Below are 26,396 nucleotides of genomic sequence, written 5' to 3' on the forward strand. Positions count from 1 at the left end.
GTTGAAGAGAAACGCTATACACAAGGTTTCTGAAAGAGAAGAGCTGTCTAAGGTGCTGAATGAAGGTTCCATCCATGGGTCTGTGTTTGCGTGAGGCATTCAAATCATGTGGTGTGTGAGTCCTGACTGATTCAAACTTTAAATAAATTAAGTGTAAAAAAAATAATTAATTATTAAATACACGATGAACCCAATCATGCATTCTCTCATATCCGGATTTGGAGTATAGTCAGATATTACTATCTTGAGTTTCCCTTCAGACCCAACTAGCACACCATGCTGCTCAGTGGAGCAACCGTCTCTCCTACTCCCAGCACTCACTACTGCACTGCTGCTTCTGGTGTTCCTCCCTAGCATCTTACCCCAGTCAGGGTGCTGCTGCACTCTTTAACATGGCTGTCTGTTTGTCTCCCAGGGAGATCATGGATGCCTTCCTTCCCAACGTGACTGTTGCCTTGCTTGTCTCAGCTCAGACAGCGCAGAGATGGGGCTCCCTGTATAAGCCCCCTCATTAGATAAGGTTACAGAGTGTGCAATGGATTTCGTTAAGCTCTGATTCTGCTAACACTGAGGGTTTGAGGAACAACTGTACAGACAGCATACAATCCAGATGTCCCTATAAGGGGATTGTGGGAAGGGTGATTTGGAGCCTTACATCTATTTATGAGATCAGAGGCAGGCAGAACCATCATAAACGGCACCACTGCCATAACGATGTTAATCGATACATGGGCGGTAAGGCTAGAGGAACTGCCAGCTGTGACTGTGATTGTGTATTTCCTCTCTCATCATTCTAATAAGCAGTCTGTCTGCAGTATCATTAGTCACTCGGGAATCTATAATGACAGTTTCACAAAGATTGGCTAACAGTGATTCAATCTTAAACAGTACAACAACACTTAATGGCAGTGACTCAAACATTTACAGAATACTCAATGACATCCAGACTTTATTCCAAGACTGTAATTTTGAATTATTTTGTGTTGTCAGCTTTCCAATTGAAGTCAGAAATAGCAAGAAATAATTATAAATCTTGTCTGTGATGGTCAGAATTTTGAGATAGAACGCCTTTATGCTGTTTTGACTAAACAGTGAGAATGAATTGAATTGCAAAGTGTCCTGAATTGCTAAATATCATATTTTAGGAAACACTTCGGATCCAGGTGCTCGTAATGACCTTTAGGTAATATATAAGGTCCTTATAAGATACCCATCAACATTTATATGTGTTCAAACTTCAGTGTTAATAACATTAGTAGGGGCTAGGGTCAGTGTTATTGTAAGATTAAATAAGCATTAGTTATGAGTTCATAAGGCCCTTATTAGATGCTTGTTAACATTCATATGTATTAATAAGACTTGCCCATGCAAAACACAAAAACAACAATGTAGTTTTATGGAGAAAGCTCACCGTCAATCAAGTACCATGCCGTGTGAAGAAAAGAAAATGCTGAAAAGGGTTTACACATTGACTTATGGAAACACAAGTCTCTTGACATACTTCGGTATAACTTCATAACAATCGGTTTGTGTTTGAACAATGTCTATACCTTCCAGAACTGGGAGAAATACTTGTAATGTGGTTCCTGGGGGTACACAGAAATAATCTTTGCATGTTACCATAGCCCCAATGCATCAATAAATTAGGTTTCTGTGTTACAGGCGATATTAGAGTATTAGAAAAATCGAATCTACACAACTAGGACACACGTGGCCTCATTTAAATGTTTTATTGTGCTGGTAGTTTTTTTATACAAATGAAGGCCGACTCCCTGTGAAGTACGCTCTCGTCGAAAACAAAGAAAACATATTTCTTCACTTTTGAATGTTATGTCTAGCTTTCCAAGGTAGTTTAGTGTTCTACAGAGAGTAAACATTGATTATGTTTAGTAATGCATTTTCACCACATAGATTGTGTCAACACTTATGTATCAAAAAAGCTGATATCATGCTGCCTACAATGTCAACAATGACCCAATCAAATCAAGAACAACAAGAACATTTGACCAACTGACAGTTCACAAATTAGACAGAATACTCATCTTATTGACATAGTGTAAGTATCTCTAAAGCCTACATTCTGACTCCCTACTGACTCTCTTCTACTTCTAAACCGGCTTCGCCCATGGGAATGTCTGTTGGAGCATAACTGTCGCTACTTCTACCACGCAAACAGCAATTAATTTATCTTCTTGCAGGAAAGCGCACAACAACCTTTACATAGCTGAATACTAATGTAGCCTAGAGGGAGAGAGACACAGCGAGAAACAAGTAGAAAAGGGAGAGCACAAGAGAAAGAGGAGGGATAGGGAGAGAGAGAGGGAGAGATAAGACAGTGTGTTGTGTTAGAGAGAAATAACTTGATTGAAAACCTAAGACAAACACTGTGACAGTGATGGAGACCTTGTTTTTTGATCTGCTGTTGATAGGCTACTCACTATTCATTAAACACACTAGTCTTCTTCCACTCACTTCTCTCCTCACCAATATCTGTGGCGGAGTGATTATTATTTCAGTCTAATGCATTCCTGTACTGACCATGCTATGACTGAGGGAGGAGTTGGGGTGTGGGAGAGAGGGAAGCCTGTAGACAGCAGTAGAGAAAGAACAGGAGGAATAGTGGGAGGAGAGGAAACACATCAGCAATACCTTGATAACAAAGGCACTGCAATCACAGACCTCTCTCTTACTGCTCTCTCGTTCACCAGCACACACATACACACTCTTTTTCTCTCGCTTTCAATCAGACTCCATTCAGAGCGTCCCTCTTTCCCTTTCAGGGAAACGAGAACAAGCAGCACAGAGGGTCATGTGACCACTCCCACTCTTTTAAAACAGGACGGCAAACTATTCTGTCAACCTGGTTCACATGTCTTTGTGTGAGTTCACAACACCTTTGAACAGTGATCCCCCTACTGCGTCCCTCTTTGCTGTCACTTCAGTGTCACCATGTGTCGAATGAAAAAAACGGACATAACCAAAATGGAGAGGGAGGGCCCAAATTGCGATCTCTTCACGGGACCCAAAATGTTTTCGCGGTGCCCCTGCATTACGGTCAGGAGCACACCACACCAAGCTGTCAGGCACCCCCTCCAGTCGAACCCAGAGAATGGAGGAGGTGGACGTGGTTTTTGTCCCAGTCCAGCAGTCCGGGTTCAACACAGAGCTGCTTCGTACGCACGGCCTCGGACGAACTTCCAGCCCGCGACACCGTTTGGGAGGAGGAGCAGCTCTGCTCTCGTGTATCGCACCACTTCCCAACACACCTTAAACTTGTGCCGCCTACTTTGTGGCAAACTTTGTGGAATCTCAGCAAACTCACACTTGAGGTGGCATTAAAAACACCAAATGCCACATAAGCCATTAAACGGCTGTAGGACCAAAGAACTGCAGCACTGAGAGTCTTCAATGTTGACCATCTCGGAAGATACCAACAGCAGTACGGTTCCTTTTCTGAATTTTATTAGTCTTTTTTTTGTTGTCATTTAGCAGACGCTCTTATCCAGAGCGTCTGCCAGAATTGAAAACAAAAGCCAAAAAACAAAGCTTGTTCTATTATCTATGGTGATAATCACGCCCATGAACTAATGCTCTCTTTTCCTGTTTTTCTCCTTCACCCAACTTAATGAGTCCATCACGGACAGCAAAGCAATAAGATCCCTCTGTTGGTTTGGTTCCCAACCTAATAAAAGCACTGTGTGATGAGCAAATAACTCTCACGACCTATAGCCCTCCCCCACCCTGATTTAAAGTATTTATTGCTGTATAGCTACCATTGTAATTTCCCGCCCTTCCTTACACACACACATACACACACATTCCCTCAGGCTGTCATGAGTGTTCTGCTAATTTCATTTTCCATAACACACAAATTGTCCTTTACACACAAAATTGCCTTTTCCTGGTTGGAAGCATGTTGGAAAAGTGTCCAGGGTAGTTGTTTCTTCAGTGATTGTGGGTCATCCCCCCGAGGCTTGATTATAAACACACTGTATACCAATGTACTGGTATTGACTTTTCTTTTTATCTGTATCGTCAGATAAAAAAAGTGTGTGAAAAAAAAAAGGATAATTTTTCTCAACAAAGAACAGATCGGGAGGAGTGAAGATTGGGAGTGTCTGCATGTTCCAGCGCATGGTGACGAATCAAGCTATACTGAGCTGATTAGCTTCGTTTTGGATGACCACGTTCACACAGAAAAAAACAGATGCTTCGAAAACCCAAAGCAGATGCTTCGAAAAACCAAAGCAAGGTGTTCATAGTTGACTAAGTGGGCAATGGAGGACCATGTTGAGGAGGAAGGATCTTCAGAGGGGGAAGAAGACACTGTCTTGTAGCCTGGATTGTTCTGAAGATTTCTACGGGGAACGACGTGTGTGGGTTTGATCTCACAAAGCTGGAGGAACCCCCCCCCCCCCCCCCCCCCCCCTCCATTCCTGGTCTCGTCAGTTACACCCTGGGAGATAAAAGAGGTTGCGCACACTGACAGGCAGAAGGCTTCTCAGGATCACTCCCTCCCTCTGTCTCTATCTCTGCCTTCCTGTCTCTCTTTCGCCCTCTCACTGCCTCTCTGTATCACTTTCACCCTCCGTCTCAGTAACTGTCTCCCTCCCTGTGTTTCTCTTACTCCTTCTCTATATCTCTCTCTCTCCCCCTTCATCTCCCTCGCAGTATTGTAGCACCAGCTGGTGGAGGCAGTCGTTCTCTGTGGGGACTTGATGCTCTGTGTATATGCCAATGAATCTTTACAGTGATAAAACTTTGACACTAAGGAGTGAAATAAATGCTGTTCATTATGGAGTGTTTGGGTCTCCTGCCTGTCAAAACACCAGCTCATGATGAAAATACGTTTTGCTCCTAAACATATAAATATTTCCACCCTCACTCCTCCCATGTCTCTTGAGAACAGGTTTCATCCTGGAAACTGCCCTGAATCCTATGAAGAAATGTACATACTGAAGAATATTGATGACTGCACTGAAGCCATGTACTGAAGAAGCATTTAATGGGTTCTGCTGAGAGATGAGAGTAAAGATGCACTTAAATAGTGGGACCCACACCATCTCTCTCCTGATAATGTCCTCGCACACATCAAAGAGGTCCAATGCAACAGCAGAGAAGCATTGGGAGTATGTAGAAACAGAAAAGGTTTCTCTGTGAGATTGATCAAATACTATCATCTCAATTCCCTCAGAGACGTAACAAGAGAGATGAGGAAGTAGAGCACGAAGGAAGAACCAGATGAAAAGAGCAGAGCTTATGCTAGTTTCTGTAAAAGCCTTGTTTGACTGTGGCAGGTATTCACCAAAAACAGTGATTTTACAATGATATGCGGTTAAAGGGGTGTTGATTTTCACTGCATAGATTGGACTCTTACACACACATATCAAATATATAATTCAGGGTTACCTTTCTATGCATGCGAGTGTGTCTCTGTGAATATGTGTTGTGAATGTGTATGTTTGGGTCCTCCTGCTCCGTCTCTGGCCTCCTGTAGTTGTTCCTCATAGTAGAGAAGTTGGTCAACCTCAAAGCAGTCGCTGGGCGTCTTCACCATGCTCGCCAGGGCTTCCTTTATGCTGGCGTCACTCTCATGCCTCACCCTGGCCTCTTTCAGGTACTCATAAACTCTCTGGAAGACTCCTGGACCCAGACGACGGGAAACTGATCTGAGGGTGGCACAGAGAGAGGGTTAAGATCGTTAACACCACTAAGCGGTCTGTTTCAGGGTCACATGTTATTTTGTGAGCACTGACATTTGATGTACTGGATGTATCTGGATGAAAATAATTGGCATTCCAATGGACTTGGAATCGGTACAACTGCCCTGAAATATTCAATATTCTCAAATGCGACCACTGGACTATGACTATCACTTGAATGCTTGCTAAGCTAAACTGATGCATAGCATAGAGAGTAAGCATTGCATGATAAATTAGCCTAAATAGTCTACCACACTCCGTGTGTATGTATGTGTGTGTGTGTGTGTGTGTGTCTGTTCACACAGAAAAGTCAGTCCTTATCTAGCCTGTTGAGGTGAAATATTCGAATGAGATACTGTGACTGGTGCAAACAGCTTCTCCATTTTATTATAATTTCAGGTCAAACAAATAAAATTGATTTGAAATCAAACTCATCAAATTGAGAGCATTATGAAAATATTGGATTCAAAACTGTTTTACCCTCAAGGCTGTTTTTAGTTTTATGAAATGTTCTTCCTTTAATAACAGAAACTGCTACTTTACCCCTCGCTCTTTCACACCAGGCACTTTTGCAAATTGTTATCGTGGCAGAAGGGTTGAGGGTTATGGGTTTGGCAGAGTCAGACATCAGATAATGGTCATTTAAGAACTCTTTCACAGCTAAATGAACTATTGGAATCTCCCAGATTGGACTGTGCAACTTTTTGGGGATGTTGGGAACAGAAAAGGGATTAGGACTTCAGGACTCTAAACGATCCAGGCTTCTCAGACAGTTTCTGCTCAGTGATTTGGACTCTTGGATGCAGCCCAACACCCAGGATGTTTCTGCTAGTACCAGCTGAAAGATCCAGGTGCGGGTAGATGGGTGGAGGTCCAGGATGGATGACCTAGTCCAGGGGGCGAATCTAAACCTCTTCTTGTAAAAGAAGAGGTTGGCTAAGACTAAGACGAAGGTCCGAGGACTGTGCAGACATCAGTCTGAGGCCCGAGGCAATCTCCTCACAACCTCAACATTTCTCCATGTAACTCATTGTGGAAAGATTCAAGAACAAGCAAGTAAAATGATCACGTATTTCAAATCATTTTAAAAACAAATCTGTTTTACACTATATAAAGGGTAAGACAGACAGACACTCATATACACCCACGCGCACACAAACACACACCACTCGAGCAGAGCCTTGTCTACTTCATGTCTAGAGCTAATCAAGGTTTAGCAATCAAACCCATTCATCCGCCACCAAAACAACAGTAAATACAGAGTCATATTTAAATCCTACCTCCTCATCCAGCAATCAGCTTACATTTTTAAACCCAACAAAAATAAGGAATTTCACAAGTGAACTTACGTGCAAATGCACTTTAGTGTAATAGTTCTTTATACCTGTGATGAGACCGATGAGAGGCTCACGGTATGATAGCAGAAGTCACTCATTTACAATGCTTTGGACTAAATGTCAAGTTCCAATTCAAACAGAGACAGCCACAAGTAGACAGGTCTCTCTCCCTCGCCAGTCAGTGGAGATACTGAGGGTAGGGACGTGGGGAAGGTGCTAATCCTGCAGTCTTTAACCCTCCACTATATGATGTGCTCAGAGACCAAATACCATGTCCACTTACTGGGACAATCCCTTTCAGTGACACAAAGACAGACACACAGACAAACATGCAGGCAGGCAGAAGCACCATAGGTTACTCCCATTCGGCCTCAGCCTCCATATTATAAAGAGCCCAGGCTCCATCATACAGAGACAGGGGAGGCTTGGGGGGAGCACAGCTGCTGAAAATTGCTACCTGTTTTCCTCTCCTCCCTCCATCCCTCTATCTCTTCACTTTCTCCGCCCCCTCCTCTGCCCTTTATGCAGCAATAGCTGGGATCTGACAGGGTCTAATTCTTCTTCCCACAGGAAATGTCTTCTGTTATTAATACGCCGAGCCAAGTCTCAGCAGGAGTGTGTAATTTCTGTGTGTGTGTGTGTGTGTGTGTGTTTGAGAGACTTGAGAGGGAAGACAGAAAGATGTACAGTATGGGAGTAGTTTTAAGGGATTAATCGTCGCAATGTTCTGCAAAGTATTTATGGACCTCTTCTAAGCTCCAGACTGCATATTTAAACATTAAACAATTGTTTTCTGTTTTTCTGTCTTTGTCCATTCGTCTCTCTGCCTGTGACTCACTATAGCGGGAAATCTCAGTGGGCAAAGAGGTACACATAACCAATGGCTTACCTGATCAGAGGTAACGTCAGGGAGAAAGATACCACTATAAAACAAACAACTATAGAACAGATTTTTTTTAACATGCATGTCCCTATGCATGTTCTATATGCATGTCCTTACCAATACAGGAAGTCATTTAAGGGCTATTGTTAAAGGTGGAGGAGGTGATGGGGTATTGAAGGTCAGTGGGGTGAGGGGCGTGTTAAGGGTGAGGGAGGCGAGGAAGTCTGTCTGAGGAGAGGTGTTGAAGGTGAGGTGGGGGTGAGGAGAAGTGTCGGCACTCACTCTCTCATGCGCTGAATCCTGGTATGCACCATGCTGCTGTTGACCATGGAGCTTGCCTGAGGGCTGCACTGGCCTCCTGCTGCTCCATACGCTACACACCAGATAGAGATCAGGACCTCAGGTGAAACGCACACACACACTCACTCACACATACAGATGACCATTTGTGATAGCTCTACTCTGATTCTCATCTGGCAATGGAGTGTGCTTTCTGCACACTGCACACGCTGCTTCTCAACAACAATATGGGATTATGATATGATCTCTATTCTCAGTAAATGATGCTATGTATTTTCTTGTCTCCTCGGATATAAAATACTTCCATATTGCCTGGGAGAATGGAGGGTTAGCTTTCCATTCAGCAAATGATGGTTGAAGCGGTGGAAGTATGGGGGTATTAAAAATATATTTGTTTTTAGTGAGACACTTCAGATGTTGTGAATAGCTCAGCATTTTAAAGATATAAGGTTGAGTTCAACAGTCCTATCATAGCATACCTTCAGCACTTTGTCCCTTAACATGGTGTCCCTTAACACTGTCCCTCAACAGTCCCTTTGCAGTGTGTGTGTATGAACATGTTGCAGCCATTATGTATGGTTCCTTTGTTGTTGTGTATTGTATTCATTTGAACACTGGGTGCTGTCTGGGTGCAGGTGAGCTCACCTGGACAGGTGTAATTGATTAGAGACCAGGATGTGCACAGTTTTTTGATTGTGTTGACGAAAACAGGCTATTATTTTGTATATTGTTATTATTAGAATAAACAGTATTCTGTTCATCTGTGGAGTTCAGGCATCTAAATCATTTAACACCCAGTCGTACAATTACTCGGCTTTGAGTAGCAATTGATACAACAAAACATGATATATCATGTGATCCAAGGCAGTGAAGAAATGTTTCTGAGTATGCCTCTGCTGGTCAGCGTGACATCCGAAACTCCCCAGACTGTTAATGCAGTAATAAATGGGCTAGGAGAAAGTTTAAAAACGTATCTGGGGCAGTATTGAAATGCAGTGTGCTGGCTGTGAGAGGAGGCCTCGCCACAGGTGAGCAGACTGAGGAGGGGCTGGGAGCTGCCAGCATCTGACATGAGGGCTATGGTTCACTGGATCAGCCAACAGGAGGGAGGGAGAAAGAGAGAGAAAGAGATACTGTACTACTTTATGTATTGTATTTTTAGAGAGTGGAATAGAGAGGTGTGTGTGTGTGTGCGCGTATCATACCATCAGCTCTTTATTCACAAGTTTGAGGAGTAATTAACAGATCTTTGTTTTTTATACATTACACAGACATAGCAGATGCTATTTTTTTTACCATTCCTACGTTTCAAAACCTTATTCGGTGACTTGATCCTGCGAGTGTGTGTGTTCATTTGTATATGTGTGTAACATAAGCGTGTGTTCTCTCTGTATTCCTCCACAGGGAGGTGAATTCCATCTCTGCTGAACACCCTCCTGTCTCGCTACGCTTCACAGAAACAGTTATGCACAGAAATATTCACTGGAAACAGTCAAATACATTACCAAAACCAAGCTGTCAAAAATATGCAAAAAAATAGTGGATGCACATATATAAATGTGTTGAGCACAATGCACTTACAGTACATTGTAGTTGCCTGACTGCATTCACAACAAGCTTGGAATATCTATCCTGGATGAAACGTAAAAATAATAGACATACAGTCCTAATGTGATATATAACCATGATAGATCGATTTGATGTGAATTGTATTGCGATGGCAGAGTGATTAATCATTTGTGCCATCATGGTAACTCTCATTTTGAGACAAACAATCCCAGTAAAGAGATCTTTTCTTTGACTGAAATGGCAGAATATTGAAAGAATAGAGAACTAAGGGTGCATAAAATGGAGTCAGATAATCAGATCCCTAAACCTTAGACAATCTGTAAACAGTAATGAGAAGGAAACCTAGTATGCTAAGAGGATAAATCAGACAGTAGGAGATACTGGAAGGACAACCCTATCTGGGCTGAGGAAGGAACACTTCCTGGTGCTGCAAATAGCATCATGATAAAGCCAGAGGAGTCAGATCACTTTCAGAGCTAAATGCTTCCTCAGTTCATGCTGGTGTCTGTGTGTTTACTTCTCTTTGTGTACCTCACCATACATCCATGTGTGAGTGTGTGTGTGTGTGTGTGTGTGTGAGTACACAGGCATATCTTACCACTGACTTCTCCTTGAAGTACATTTTCCATGTGCATAATCATGGCATCTAGGTCACTATCCTGGAAGAATCAGAGTTAAAGTTAGTTAATAACATTACCCTATAAGAATTATTGTTGGGTTGGAGATAGTTACTAATAAGCACTTTATCCAGTATGGAAAAGTTTAAGAATTTCGGTGTTGTTGAGGGAAGGCTTTTCGAGAATAAATTGTTACTTGTTGATACAGTTTACAAGGGAGAAGCAGATAGGTTCACAGAATGTTACAGGACAGACATTTACTGCTAAACCACATTGACTCCCGGAGCAAAGACCCCAGCACAAACACACACTGACAGATGAGGTCTCTGCTGAAAGGACGGTCAACCTCATGCTTCTAGACACATCTCTCCCCAAGAATGTTCCACTCCCTATCACAGGTAGGGTAGGGTTCAAAACCACTTCCCCCGGAGACAGCGTGAGCCAATTACACTGTCCAGAAAAAAAGATGAGCCCAAATCCCCCAACAGCACTACTGAGACACACACCCTCATCTCAGGAGAAATCGTTCAGCTGACAAGATTACGTTCAGCAGATGCTCTCAAAGACACACGACAGGATGTGTCTGCAGCTGTAGTGTCACCGGGACCAAGGTGCACCAGCTGTTGACTGACCTCCAAGATCACACTAACACACACCGACACACTCGATACGCCAACACAGAAGCTATGCACTCTCCTGAGAAACTCTGGAGCGGTGCATTGTAAATTCACCTGACAGCGAGAGAACAAGACAGGTGACACATTCCTTCCCCCCCCCCCCCCGTGCTTTGTTGCATTCACTACCCCTAATCTGTCAGCAGCCACCAACCACATCAGCTCTGGGAGAAAGGTTGGAGAGATGGGACAAAGCATGAAGAACTGCAACATGTTGTTGGAAGTCGTTGTGAGGGGAGACAAAACCTTCCGAACGAGAGAGCATGTTGAGAGCCTGAGTCTTGTAGATACCCTGCTACTGTTGAGAGGGGATGGAGAGAGGGTCTGCTAAAGTACAGGCATGGAAGATGAAGTATGGCGGACGAAACATGGAGGATGAAACTGACTGCAGAGATCAAACATGGAGCACTCCTCACTACTTTTCTACAAAAGTTATGTAGTTAATCTAACTACTAAATCTTCATTGATTCAACTACCAAATCAACTTTGTCTGGAGGGATACAGACCCCTGGAAATTCATTGCGGGTGTTTTATATGAGATTATCACTCATTCTACAGTTTCCTGTCTGGGAGTGGTTGTGGTTGTTAGGGTGGCCTAATTCTACTCCCAGGCTGCCACTAGGAACTACTTAATTACCACACGAGTAGCTGGACCGGGCCTCATTACTTACACTTGGTCCATTCATCGCATTGAGAGATTTCATTTATTTACTATCTTGTTTTCTTCTCCTATAGTCTATCTTCCTCCAGCACTGAGATATAGTTTTAATCTCATCCTCTCTGCCAGTAGAGACTAGATGGCAGCCCTGATACGTTTTCAAATTAAAAGAAGGGAAACATTTGGGCAAATATATAAATTCTTCTTCTTTAATTGGTGCCTTGCATGTACTAGGAATTCCAAATAAGTTTGTGTAATTCTGCATTGTATTTCCCAGACGCTTCTTTATCATTACGTACATTCCCTCATGTCAGGGAATCTTACTGGTCGAAAGAGACATGGTTTGCATCACAACAATGCTAATCGGATTTTAATTATTGACAAAAGACTTAGATCGTGTACATAATGTGTAATGTTAATCTGATCATGAACATTATGTTATATCAGTCTGTGTGACCCCTAATGTGTAAGTGTGTGTGTGTTATCAGAATCTGTGTAGGCCCTAGTGACTGTTGTCTCCACCGTTAGAGTCTAATTAATGTGACTGCAAGAGCAGTATGGGAAACAGCATTACCATATCATAGCCCATAACAGTGTACAGGTCCACATTACTGCATATACATTAACACACATTAACTAAACACAGCCTTGATACAGGTGAATGACCCTCACATCAATAGAAGTACTTACATTGCGCTAATGGCAAGGATAAGATATGCTGACAATGGCTGTGATGATGTATTTAATGCTAATGCCTTATAAATGTTGATAGACTGCAAACTAGGTATGTTCAGAATGAATGGGCCACAGTCAGTCCTGTAAAACAATGGTCTCACAATACAGCATCACACTGCCAAAAGTCATGTCAATGGTCTCGCAATATGGAATCTTGCTAAAGGCCCTCTGGCTTTCATCCATTTTATAGAATTTATTTTTTGCTCGTTTCATTTGGTGTTTTCTAAAACATGAGCGGGTGCTGGTTAAGAGACAGAAGCCGAGGAGAGACAGCTATAACTCTGAGGATTCTCTCACTCAGAACTGGACAGAGGTGAGAAAAAATGCAAAACAATGAATAGTGTAAGTCCCACAGCCAATGAACATCATTATCTACCAAAGCACCCAGCTGAGAACGAGAAGAACAGCTAATCCCCTCAACCCCCACCCCACTCCTACTCAGCTACAGAATACAAACTAAAGAATTATAGTATACATTTCTATGAGATTTTCAAGCCATTCTGGTAATTACCTTGTACCAGCCAAACGGACAGCCAGTCAGACAGCTTGCAAGACAGGCAGACAAACTGACCAACCGACTGACAGACAGTCAGACAGCTAGCAAGACAGACTGACAGACTTCCCTCAATAAACTATTTCCGATTGAATTGTCCATATCAGTGAGTGTCTGCTGTTGGCCCAGACAGCAGATACTCTACTGTCAATTACATGGGGATGAGCCATTTTAATGAAAAATAAATTCTATTAAAATACAGAGTATTATAGAGTAATGCCGTTTCAACATTACGGCATTCCGACCCCAGTATGAATAATGGATTCTGACTCCTGTAATGGAAGTAAATGGTGCAAAAGCGATTCTGTCAAATGAACCCATTAGAGTTAATGCTCTGTGATCCGGCACCAGCATGACTCTGATCAAACTTCAACACATAGATTCAAACTTTATTTTAATTATATATTAATGTTTTAGGACCGATGTACACACACACACACACACACAGACATACAGACACACAGACACACAGACACACACCTCACCTGTTGACAGGTGTGATAAAGGTCTGAGGTGAGAGCTGGGCTGTTATCTGCTGAGTCCTGCTCCTCTTCAGAGCACGACTCAAAGCCATCCTGATCATAGTAGACCTCTGCTGTCTGGGGATCCTCTGGGATCTCTGAACACACACACAAATATACACACACATATGAAGACATATACACACACTCACAGTGGGTAAATCAAAGCAGGAAGTCATTGGAGTAAATGAAGAGTAAGGGAAGGTTCTGTTTTATATTCTAAAGGGAATTTAGAAGGACAGTGTTTTGTTATGAGTAGACATACTTTGATAGGTTAGAATAAAACCACAGATTCATGTAGATTCTATGAATGGTTGCTGACTGTGATTCATGTACAATGCCTTTACACTGTGAGTCTTCACCTTCCACCGAGATGGAGATGCAAGGTCTACCCAATCAATGTCCCTGCCCCCCCCCCCCCCTCCGTCTTTCAACCACTGTATCATTTCCTCTCTATCTCTCCTTTTCCATCTTTCACTTAGGACTTTTATGATGAGGCAATGTGTAGTGGAAGCATCTGTGGTGTATGTCTGTGGTGTCTCGCCTGAACGCCTCCATTCTCTCACTTAGCAACCTCCACCTGAGCACCACCCTAACCAGGGCTCTGGAGGGACAAAAACTCCAGAGCCAGGGAGATGGACAAAGAGAGGGAGAGACCGTGGGAGGAAGAGAAGGAGAAAGAAAAGGGTCAGCAAAGAGAGAGAGATGGAGAGAGAGAGAGGAATAGAGACATAGAGACAGAGCGAGGGAGAGGGAGAACAGTAGTGTATTTACAAGCACTGTACTGTTTTATTACAGTTGATGATTATACTGAACATTACTGTTAAATATATCTAATAAAACTCAACCCCCTCAGATGCACCATCTATTTATTTAAGCATGTTTGTTTGCGTCATGCACTGATGTTTTCTCTATAAAAGTGTGGTTTGATACAGTAGGTGTCTGTGTTTAGCTACTTCTCACTGCATGTTGACTTATGAATTATGAGTGTGTGAGCGGGGTGTTTACATTCCTCGAAGGGTGTCAGTTTTCAAAACTGTGCAGAGGCAATCTGGGGTACCTGGGATTTACTTTAATTAAATCTATTGTCCAGAGATATACATGTACTACATTGGAACCTTTTTATTGTCACATTACATTCTGCCCAAAACTCAGCAGAGCTCTATTTATCAGTTTAGAAGAAAGTATGGATTGGGTTCAACAGTGTCTGTCTCTGGTTTCCCAGCTTGGAACTACGGATAAATGGAGGGAGAGAAAGAATGAGGAATGGAGGGAGATAGCTGGATCGAGGGAGGGACAGATGGATGGATGGATGGATGGATGGAGAGGGAGAGATGGATGGATGGATGGAGAGATGGATAAAAGGATAGAGTGAGGATGTACACATCATCATGGTGGACCCTTTCTTCTAGACCTTCTACAGTGACAATGAGCATCTGGTAACTACTGAAATATGTACTCTGCTAACTTCACGCTGAGGCAGAAGGTAATGCTTGTGAAAGATAATATTCTGATAGTGGAGAGATATCAACTTACTGCATTCACCTGGTTCAGACATGCACATTCTGTCCTGTTGCTGCCTTCCTATTGGCTGTGAGAAGCCCAGCGACCGGTAATCCTGAGCTGTAATTGGCAAAGTCTGGTGATCAGCATCCTCTGCACTCTCCTATTGGTTGGAAGTGAAAAGGTAATGTGTCCCCTGTGTACAACGTGTCGTAAAAAAGATCCAGTTTTTCAAAGAAACTGACAAAAATATATATATTTTGGAATCAAATTTCAATTAGGGAGAGCTACTGGCTAATGGGACCATATGGGAATAGGCAATTAGCTTCACCAAAAAAAGAAACCTTTGGAGTTCAAGTGCCACCATAGAACTGAAAACTAATTGCACTCAAGACAATTAGTGAATTCATTTAATTGAGTTCCTAGACAAATCATTTTCATCCAATTATGTGCCTATTCCCTATGAATACACTTTCATTATTCTAGATGGAAATATCTTACACTGAAGATGTCCAAGCTGACTTTTTCAAAATGGCGGCTCCTAAGCTCCTGCATTCGTCTGTGATTTTCCTGGTATTTCTCCTCAGCCAATTTCCTGTTATGGGACAAGCAATATACAGTAAATTGTGACAGTAAGCAGCTTTGCTGGTTCTCTTGGTCCTGGTCCCAGGGATCTCTGACATAATCCAGACCATGCTTACACTCAACCCTGCTAATAAAAAAAACAAGCAATGTCCTCATAGAGACTCTGTGTTGGTGTTTGTGTGCTACCTCAGCCTCCTGGCCTTGTCATCTGCAGCCTCCAGTTTTCTCAGCCTCATTCTCTCTCTGGGAGTCATCCTGTCCACCTCTGACCTCTCACGCAGGGTCTGCAGGTGAACCTTCTTCTGTCTGGGTAACACGCATCAAAAGGTCAAAGTGTCAATGAGAGGAAAGGTTTTCATAGAACTAGATTTACAAATAATCGGACACAAACCAAAAACATGTGATATGTCCTTGCGTGTGGTGGTAGGGATGCATGGGTTTTACATGTAAAATGTAAATATGCAGTGAGTTTAACACGTGTGCAGTGTGTAGCCATGCCACAGAGTGGCCATGCTAAGCTAATACTGATGGACATGCTGTCTGATTGGAGGTAGTTCTCATCAGTGATGCCTAGGTCTGGTAAGAGACAGCTGCTACTTAGCCTTCACATGGTTATCACCAACCAAATGCACAGCTCTGATGGGACTGGAGGGGGGATGTGCATTTATAGACACTGACGGGTGTGAGTAATTGAGTGAGTGTATATAGAGAGAGGGAGAGACAGCGAGAGCGAGAGACATCGAGTTAGAGAGATAGAGAGGGAGACTATAATACAAAATAGAGAGAATAAAAAAGATAAAGAGGGGAGGCAAAGACATTGAGGGAAGAAATCACACACTTACACGGCTTTAGCTATCTGTGCAGCATCTCTCTCTCCTCCAGACTCCTTGTCTTTCAGTGTCGTGCTGAAGAGCTTGTGCTTTAAGCTCTAAGACATGAAGAGATAGGGGGAAAGGGAGAAAGAGAAGAAGAGAGAGAGAGGAAAGCTTGAAATAACAAATGGAGAAACCAAGTAAACCACAGTAGAAGCTACTGTCTCTAACTAGCTCTCACGCAATATTATTTTATTCAAGTTCATCTCTCAACCTCTCCCTCCATCTCTCTTCCACTCTATTCCATCTCCTTCTCTGTCCATATCCCATCATTTACCTCCATCTTGCTCTCACTCCATCTCTCCCTCCATCTCTCACCCTTTTATTATCTCTCTCAAGACCCAACACTAAGGATGTATGGGACCAAGCCACAGGGCAAAGAGGGGGAAGGAACACTTCACTCAACAATGGGGGGGAATCTCACAACACCCAACCCACAAATTACAGCGGTCTGTTGACACCCTGCAGAGGATTCCAGCACAGAGGAAAGCTATTGGGAAAGAGGGGGAGGAGAAGAGGAGGAGGGAGGACGAGCAGAAAAGAGACTGTGTTTTGTGTCATCTTGTGAAGACCAAATACAGTAGTAATGACCCCGATAACAGAGAATAGAAGATAACAGGGTGTAAGTAGAGGAGGGGTTTTCTTCAAGAACTACACCATGGTTTATATACTGGGTATTGCTAGTAGCTGTAATATCAATCCGTCCCTACACGTTGACTCTAATTTGTACACGAACAGTCATAGTGAACCATGCCTGGGGGTGTAATTATATTTTTTACAGAATTCAAAGCTTCTTTTGGGAGCTCAGTCATTGGAAGCCCCACTGGGCATATGAGTGACTTATGAACATGTTTAATGCAACAATATCTGCTTGTTAGAAATGTTTATTACTTTACAACATTACTGTTTACTATATTACAAGCTTATAGCTTTTTAAATGAGATTGCCGTATTTGCATGTATTTATCTGTGTGTGTGTGTGTGTGATACGTACATGGGGTGGTGTGATACTCCGACTGTATTTGAATGCAATCAATAAGTGTTTAAAAAACTACTGGAACACTTGGTTTGAAAAGGGCATGAACCCGTTTGGTCTGAGAAGATATTGATTTGATAAATAAATATGATAGAAAGTCAAATACTGTACTTTCAGTTTGTCAGCCTGTAAAAGTGGATTATGTTGCTGAAATGTCTTTAACATTAGGTCAACCAAACAAACAAGTAATTGTTTGGGACTTAAATGCTACTCGCTAGTAATGTGTGTATGGCTGTGTTTAGGAGACATGTTAATGTCTGTAATAATAATAATAATACGTTTTTTTTATAGCGCTTTTGTAATACTCAAAGTCGCTTTACATGTATGATGACAAGCAAAACAAGACAACAGTAAAATATAAAGACAAAGGATTGAACAAAACAGACAAACAGATTATTATAAAGAAAACTAACATTAAAGTCTAGTAGTGGAGGGGAGGGAGCAGGGGATGTTCAGGTGAAGGCGAGGTTGAAAAGGTGAGTGGTGTTGTCTAGTCTGCAATGCTAGTTGCATGCAGAACTGGTAATGTTGTGATATAACCTTCATGCTAGTTGAATGCAAGACACATGGTGATGTAGCGTTGTCTGACCTGCATGCTGGTCTCTATGATCTTGGTCCTGAGAGCCTCTTCAGCAGAGATTCTCAAAGGAGGGTTTTTCTCAAGCATCCTGTGGCCAGAAGGATCAGTTTGAAAGTCAGAAATAGTTCTGTTGGGTTACATCATTTGGTTCAGAAGTGTCTCACCGTTGCATGAGGGAGTTGAGCTCTCGTGAGTAACCTTCCGGCAGTGTGGGGGTCTCCCCCTCGACTATCTTCATCACCACAGACAGGAAGCTGTGACCCTCGAAGGCATGCGCCAGACAACACATTTCGTACAGGACACAGCCAAGCGCCCTGGGGATCAAAACACGCCTCATCTTATACCAGAGAAACACACTGAGCTCTATCATGTAAACACTACATGGACAATACAGCTCAATCCAATCTAAAATGATCTCCAGTATGGCATGTTTCCCCCCCCAGCACTCACCATGACCAAACTCCTGAATACCTAGGTGTGTGATACAACCCTATTACGTCTCTAACGTGTTGCACATACAAGCTCCTCTCTACCCTATTGCACGTACATACTAACTATTCTCAACCCTATTTCACATAACAGTGAAGGCCCTGTTCTGTCAGCCAAGGTAACCCCTGAGCCCCCAAGCACCTGGTCAGTGATGAGGTCGTGCGGAACTTTGTTGATCCATTTAAAGGACACTTTGTGGCAGTGCAAACTGATACCGGATGTAACTGAAACAGAAAAAAATCAATTTGGTCTCATATTCCACTATCTATAATCCCAAAGATAGATTCATGTGAGCCTGACGTATCCTGGAGGATTAATGCTGAATAAACAGAAACCGCGCGCGCACACACAATCTTGAGAGGTGAAATCGCATCTCATATACTTCTGATAGTTATAAAAGAAAAGCCAAGAGCGGCTATGAATAATCATATTGGAATCTGAAAGTGGAAGAGTATGCAGTAGGTTGGAGAAATATGACTGGATAACTGAGCTTCAGCTTTCGTGATAGCATCAGAATAGGGGAAATGGGATTTTAGAAAGTGTGTTGCAGGTTATTTACCAATCATCCCCTGCTTTGTCTTTTCCATCTCTTTTACTTTCTCATTTCAAACCCCTGCAATTCCTTTCACAAGTCAGATAATAATAGCCAGGATGATTGATTCATCCATAAAATAGGGATATTTTCTTGACAGTATTGACATGCTGGACAGTTCAGATTGCATTTTCACCACAGTGATGATGTGTTAAGAGAACAAAGGCATTTTCACCACTTACTAATTCAGTCTCCACACCAAAGACTTTACTGTATTCTTATTAAAAAAGGCATTATAATGATACAGGCTTGAATTCTCTTCTCATTAGTATGGTTTGTGGCAGCAGGAAGGGTGGGGGGTAGGAGGGTGTGGGCGTTGAGTCAACAACACTCTACCCTGGGAAGAGTGTGTCTATCTATGCTGGAGATCAATGCTATCTCTCCAGTCGCCCCAGCCTTCCTCTCTCTCTGCCACTGTTTCATGCTATCTACAGTATCTCCCCCCCCCCTTTTCCCCTCTCTCTCTCTCTGCAAAAACCCAATTTCCCCATGCCCAGTCTTAGATTAGTGGTCATTTCCTTGGGAAAATAGATTTACGGTCCAGGGAGGCCATGTGTGAGAGTGGAAGATAGCAGAGATTGCTCCCATGGCAGATGGCTCCATTCAGCATGACATAGTGCCAAGTTCACTTCAATTTAGGTAATTTATTGATTGTTTTATTTGGGTGGGGGGTACATATCTGCAACCATATCTGCAACCATGCCTTTAAGTCCATCTATCTCAGATAGTCAGCCTTATTGCCATCCAACATATCTCGTACCATATGATCTTCCCCAAGCTCAAGCAAGACTGTTTCTGATTGGACAAGCATGGGGTTGGATTCTGTTGACTGGTAAATTCTAACCTTCTACACCTTTCTACTCATCAAATGTTATTGATAATAACCATTTCAACTCAGTCAGGCTTCCTTTGATTCTGGAGAGCTTTGAAGTTGCCAGGAAATACGCGCGGTTGAATGTTGTGTCTGAATGTGCGATAGATCCCATACACATTTTGTGGGTGTCATATGCTTTCATGCGTTGCATGTTTCTTGATATCTAGCTGTAAAGCAAACACGCCCTTTGGGGATTTTCAATTCTATTACATTTCTATTTCTATTTTACTGTACTCTTCTCTAACGCTCCACCCTACAGCATTCCTCTAAGATAGAGAGCTAACATAGAAAGCTGCCACAGGATAACATATTAGTAGAACTAAGCTCCATTCGCTCTCTGCAAAAACTCAGGCTTATTCCCTGAATGTCGTTAGTCCTCAGCAGATAATGGAAACAGCTGTGTGGTCCTCAACCCACCAGATATCAGACTTGTAGTTGTAGCCCTGCTGGTTCAGCACCTCCGGGCTCATGTAGTAGGGAGTACCTGTGAATGTAGTGGCCAGGTCACATGACCCAATCAGGAGACAGGAAACACCAAAATCCCCTACAAGGAAAGCAATAAAATATGAATCAAACAAATGTCTAATTTGATTTATATTGTCCTTTCTCAAAATAAGTATAAACCCGGTTGTTAAAGACTGTAAGGAGATTCATGACATTTAGGTACAACAAATATTGTGTCCATGCGATCAACCCTCCATCATTTTATATACTTTTACCACTACTTCAGTCTGACAACTTCCTCACATTTATTCATCCACTGTCCCTGCACACATGTTGAGCTTTCAAATCTACCATGAGGGGCTTGTGCCGTCCCTGCTTTAGGGGCACAAAGACATCCAAAACTCCCATGGGCCCACTCACCAATTTTAACAAGGTTTCTTTTCAAAAAGATGTTTTTGGCCTTCAGATCGCGGTGAAGGATTCGCCTAAGAGTCAGAGGAGCAAACAAGAAGTTTGGTCAACACCTCGTCCTCCTCTTGTTTATAGAAACAGCTCTTCAAGCTGAGCTGTGCCACTTGGTAACCATTCAAGCTTTACAACTATTTGCTGTCAGCGCATGACAGCCTATTGGAGCTTTAGGTCCTCTAAGTCTACCTGTGAGGTGTGACGGCGCAAACACAACTCTGTCTGCCACATAACTTTAGGTGCCCTGAGGGACTGTTTGCACTTTAAAATCAAGGGTCGTCCAAAAAGAAATACGTCATTTTGTCCTATGGAAATGATTTAGACTATGGTTTACTGGGCTGTAATGTCACAACGGACACTGAAGTATGTGTAACAGGTGTCATCATTGTGCTCATTAGAACCCATTTCTTCCCTCTCTTGCCCACACTGGGGTTAGAACTTGAGATACTCCTGACTCACGTCCACCTCTATAAACACCGTTTAGCTAGCTACGCCACCAAAAAGCTAGTTCTTCGATGGCACAAGTGGGCTGTATTTATACCGAGGAGTGGGTTTAACCAAGTCTACGCAGTTATATGAGCACAAAGACTATTGGTTGAGGGAAGAAGAGCACACAACTGGCTAGTCACAACCAAAGTTTCCCACCTTTCATGCATGTAATGAAGTCCAAGCAGCAGCTGGATCAGCCAATCGATGATCTGGGTCTCGTGTAAGCTCTGACCCGCTTCTCTGACCTCCTCCAGCTTGCAGTCCAAGTCCCTATCCTGTGGCAATGAGATGGAGATGGTATGGAGGGTGAACAATGTGCCCCTCGGAAATTAACACAAACGTATCGACATTGAATACACATTCATGAGAGAGAAGGGATCGCACACAGGTACATACACACACAAACCAAGGCACAGATGAGCACATTCCACATACTCTCACAGATACATATTTAAAGTCCATCTCATTCTGGTACAGCCATTAATATCCCATTCCTGAGAAAAATGTCCATAGCCACCTTTACGTGGGCTTAGAGAATGTGAAGTTTCGTCAGCGGGTCCATTCAACCTAATGGGAGTTTTACAGAGACTCAATGAGAGATCTTAATGGCATTGTGTCTGTAATGGGGGCTCTGAGAGGTGGAGTCATGAGCGTGAGCTTGTGTGTATACTTGTCTCCTGAAGCCTATATGCAGACCAGCTCCGCGTGGGATACGTCTTTCAAAGTGAAGGTTCATTGTTTGGTCGGGTCTTCGGTTTGGTTGATTCCTCGGTCATTGGTCAGGTATGTGGCGTAGCTGGATTTACCTGGCAGTACTCTGTAATGATGCAGAAGGAGTCTCTCTCCAGGAAGCTGCTGTAGAAGGTGAGGATGGCTGGGTGGTGGAGCTGGGACAGTAGCTGGGCCTCTTGGCTGGCATGGACTGTCTGGTTGGGGTGCAGGTCTCCCAGAGGGATCTCCTTCAGTACCTTTCTGAGGAGGGGTCAGGGGTCAACGAGGAGGAAAGAAAGACAGTTACGACTCCTCACACACACACAGAGACAGGATGCCACCCACAGACATATCACCTGATAAACATAATTCCATACACCCATTCGATCTCATTATGAATACTAACTGAACCTAGATAGAGTAGCTACAGCATACGGCATGCCTGTCACTATGGTTTAATTTATGTTCATTGACAGTCACACAGGCAACTCGCAGAAAGAACAGGAACACTTAAAGTCGTCTTTAGACTCTGAAATGCTACAAAGGTGCAGCCGTTCTCCATCGTTCCCTCAGTTTCACTACCTTCCTAAGGAACAATCCAAACTCATTTGCATGGATATTTCAGTGTCCCAAAGGCTCCAATTACAATATGAGCACCATACTTATAGAGAGAGAGGGAGGAAGGAAGGAGGGAGGAATAGAGAAAGAGACAGAAGAGGGGGAGTCAGAGAAAGAGACTTAGAGGGAGAGAGACTTAGAGGGTGAGAGAAAGAGAGGGAGACAGGGGGCGGGGGGACAGGGGGAGTGGGAGGCAAGGGGGGAGGAAGAGGGAGGGGTGAGAGAGACAGTGGGAGAGAGAGAGAGATAGAGGGAGGGAGAGAGAGAGGGGGAGATGGGGACAGGGGGAGGGGAAAGAGGAGTCCCTGCAGGAGTGATGCAGGTTAGAAAGAAGCTTGCTAGCCCAGATACAGGAGACTAAACACATGGAGCAATTAAGACCAGGGGAGCCCTAGATCTGTCACTGCGGGGAGGAGAGAGAGGGGGGGGGGGTAGGATAGAGGGAATGTGGCACTGTGGGGAAAAGACAGAGGGGATAGCGGTGGAGGAGGAGGAAAAGAAGGGTAGGGACAGAGAAAGATCGAGTGAAAACAGAGAAAGAGTGAGGTAAAATATCAGCGGGGGGGATACAGTGTGGATCAAATGATAGGGTTACTGGGGAGAGATAGATGAGAGGGAGATAGGGAGAGAAGTACAGGAGGAAGATGGGTGGAACAGAGACAGAAGAGAGAATATTTAACAATATTCTTCAAATGTTAGTAACTTCCCATTAAACTCAATTAATTATCTACATTAATATGTATTTAGGGAGTGTGTAGTTCCCTGATGATGCATCCAATCTAAATGCATTAGCCTATAATCAGCTGCTACCTACAGTACAGTAGTCTGCTAGCATAGTCGCCTTCCATCTTAGTGAACACGCAGAATACGGAAAACTGAATGATTTAAACTGTCAACAGTTGGCTTAACCAACAGGGCTAGAATTTGTAACTCTGCCCTTTTTCAGAACACTGCACACACTAATCAGTAGGAATTAAATAAAAGGGAGGAGAGCCTGCTTTGGCTGGCTGTCAGTCTTGTTTATTAAACAGGTTACAGAACGCATCGCTCTTCATTCTCGAGTCAATCATTTGAACATAGCAATTAAACGATAAGATGGATAGGATGGGTGAAGTCTTATTAAAAAGGGAGTGAGGCTGATGTGAAACAGCTGTACCCTCTGTTTCTGCTGGGGGGCTTGTCTAGCATCCTATTCAGGGTCCCCTAAACCAACAGTGCTCTAAAGACAGGCCCAAAGGACCTATACAATACCCCGGCTGTTCACCATGAATAAGGGAGTAGGCTAATTAGTAGGGGTTGAACAGCAAAAAGAAAATAGGGGATAGAGAAAATCAATCAAATCTATAATGTGTTTAAACTTGTTAGTGATATCATGATTCATTCAATCCAAAGTTTTTTCAAAGTCCTTGAATTACTTCGTCCCACAGGGTGTGTTCTAGGAAGGGTAACTAGACCTATTTTATCACTGTGGATAGTCCAACTGAAAGACAGTTTAATGGAATAGACAAAGCAATCCATACAAAAAGACATCAATTTCTCAAGCAAGTGATTCATGAGCGGAGTGCTGATCGGACCAGATGATTGATGGGATCTATTTTTGGGTTGCTGAAGAGTGTCATGAGGGGCTCCCATCAACATATCACACACTCAGCATCTGCAGGCTACAACATCCACCATAGTGTTGTGGAGCCATGCCGATTGCCTGTGAGCTTCTTGCTGTGTGACAGTGTATGTGAAAGATTTCCCTTTTTGTATGAGGTTCAGAGCTGGGCAAGGCTGGTAGAGATGAGCAAGGCTGGTAGAGATGGGCAAGGCTGGTAGAGATGGGCAAGGCTGGTAAAGATGGGAAAGGCTGGTAGAGATGGGCAAGGCTGGTAGAGCTGGGCAAGGCTGGTAGAGATGGGCAAGGCTGGTAGAGATGGGCAAGGCTAGAAGAGATGGGCAAGGCTGGTAGAGATGGGCAAGGCTGGTAGAGATGGGCAAGGCTGGTAGAGATGGGCAAGGCTGGTAGAGCTGGGCAAGGCTGGTAGAGATGGGCAAGGCTGGTAGAGATGGGCAAGGCTGGTAGAGATGGGCAAGGCTAGTAGAGATGGGCAAGGCCGGTAGATTTGGGCAAGGCTGGTAGAGATGGGCAAGGCTGGTAGAGATGGGCAAGGCTGGTAGAGCTGGGCAAGGCTGGTAGAGATGGGCAAGGCTGGTAGAGATGGGCAAGGCTGGTAGAGCTCAGCTGGGCAAGGCTAGATAGGCACTGTGGCATCTGTGGGTACAAAGAGCTTTGGGGCTGAGATCTCACAGACTGTGCCAGTGGGCATCGTAATGACATAGGCTGGGCTGGCATCATCATTCCCTTTGCAGTGGGATATGCAGTTATGAGATCTGGTGTTTGTTTGAATGAAAGAATTTTGGGAAAAAATGCAATGTGTTGAATCTTCATCAGATCAGTCATTGTATTTAAACAACTAATGACAAGATACACACACATGCACATCTGACAAAAACCCATTCCAATTCGCCACGGTCCATTATTTTAAGTGATACTGCAAAAAGATTCTCTGAAGGAGTTTGTTCTGCAATGTGGTTAAATATGTTTTATTGGAACACTATTTGTTCATACTTAACAAATAGGCTTACTATCCAGGGAATGACAATGTGGAAAGAACCAAAGAGGGAGAGAGGGAGAGAAAAACAAGGACAGAGACAAGATAAATATAAGACAGAAAGAGAGACAAAACTCAAGGGAGAGTGTAAGAGATACAGGGGGATGGAGGGTACAAGTGAAAGAGTCAGGGCAGGTCCGAGTGAAGAAGAGACAGGGGAGGGAGAGAAAGAAGGGGAAGAATGTGGATGCTCATTATCACTTGTTGGGGTACACAGATTTAAATGAAATACAAGTGTATTTACAGGCTAATGCTGCCCCCTAAAGGAGAATGAATGATGATGGACCGTATAGCGTTTTCAAGACTGGACCCCATGCTCTTTTATAAGAGAGAATTCTCAAATTGTCAAAGAAAGGTAAGAAAGAAAGGTATTTCAGCTCTACACATGCAATTGTGATATAAGCAGCCAGAAGATGAATACGTCTACAGATATACTTACAGCGGCTCCTCGTCTCGTGACTTGTTGTCTTGAACTAGGTAAACACAGCCAAAACTTCCACGACCAAGTCTTTGTAGAACCCTGTATCTCTTAGCAATCAGGTCACTAGGGCGGGGACTCTCTGAAGCTGCAGGGAAGAAGGCATCTGAACGGCCATCTAATTCCTCAAACGTTGGCATTTTTCCGGCAGGTATTCACTGAATGAATCTGACCTGCGGATTACTGTAATAACAGGTATTCCTGACTGCTGCTGTTAAATCTGCACTGGTGTCACACCTCACTGTTCAGTTGTGAAAGTAAAGTGACTCCACGTGAAACCACGTTAAAGGTTGGTCGAATAAAAGTGTCGGCAAAGATAGTTTTAGCGTTTAATTTTGAGATCCGTGACTTCCAGCTCAACTTCCGTGTTTACTTTTGTTCCTATGGTGACTTTAGGTGTCTTCGACAGCCGGCTGACTTGAGTCAGCCAATGGCTGTCGGTGCCATAGATATAT

At 43.3% G+C, this 26,396-nt stretch overlaps 1 protein-coding gene across 4 annotated transcripts; it reads right to left on the reverse strand.

Moving 5' to 3' along the window:
• Nucleotides 1–1,030: 1,030 nt before the first annotated feature.
• Nucleotides 1,031–26,379, reverse strand: nek11 (NIMA-related kinase 11). Of its 4 annotated transcripts, none has more exons than XM_047039893.1 (15): nt 25,903–26,379; nt 22,284–22,449; nt 21,634–21,752; nt 20,944–21,008; nt 20,497–20,623; nt 18,289–18,438; nt 18,134–18,212; nt 16,480–16,565; nt 15,824–15,943; nt 15,554–15,647; nt 15,095–15,215; nt 13,514–13,647; nt 10,390–10,450; nt 8,205–8,295; nt 1,031–5,669 (listed from the first exon to the last, which is right to left on the reverse strand). In XM_047039893.1, exons 1-15 carry the CDS (start codon nt 26,079–26,081, stop codon nt 5,414–5,416), a joined length of 1,848 nt encoding a protein of 615 aa, XP_046895849.1. In that variant the 5' UTR covers nt 26,082–26,379; the 3' UTR covers nt 1,031–5,413. The 4 variants fall into 4 exon arrangements, with proteins under 4 accessions (XP_046895849.1, XP_046895841.1, XP_046895867.1 ...); XM_047039885.1 differs by having other exon boundaries at nt 15,086–15,215; nt 25,903–26,377; XM_047039911.1 differs by having other exon boundaries at nt 15,086–15,215; nt 22,284–22,445; nt 25,903–25,990.
• Nucleotides 26,380–26,396: the final 17 nt, after the last annotated feature.

This window comes from Hypomesus transpacificus, chromosome 2 (genome assembly GCF_021917145.1).
Source record: "Hypomesus transpacificus isolate Combined female chromosome 2, fHypTra1, whole genome shotgun sequence".
In the NCBI taxonomy this organism is placed as follows: domain Eukaryota; kingdom Metazoa; phylum Chordata; class Actinopteri; order Osmeriformes; family Osmeridae; genus Hypomesus; species Hypomesus transpacificus.

What these genes read in the sequence shown, in the direction of transcription:
- nek11 (XM_047039885.1), bottom strand. Translation starts at nt 26,081, where the DNA reads ATGCCAACGTTTGAGGAATTAGATGGCCGTTCAGATGCCTTCTTCCCT. An exon ending in TTTATCACACCTGTCAACAG is followed by an intron (nt 10,451 to 13,513) that starts GTGAGGTGTGTG and finishes TGATTCTTCCAG; the next exon opens with GATAGTGACCTAGATGCCAT. An exon ending in AGGATTCAGCGCATGAGAGA is followed by an intron (nt 5,670 to 8,204) that starts GTGAGTGCCGAC and finishes TGCCACCCTCAG; the next exon opens with ATCAGTTTCCCGTCGTCTGG.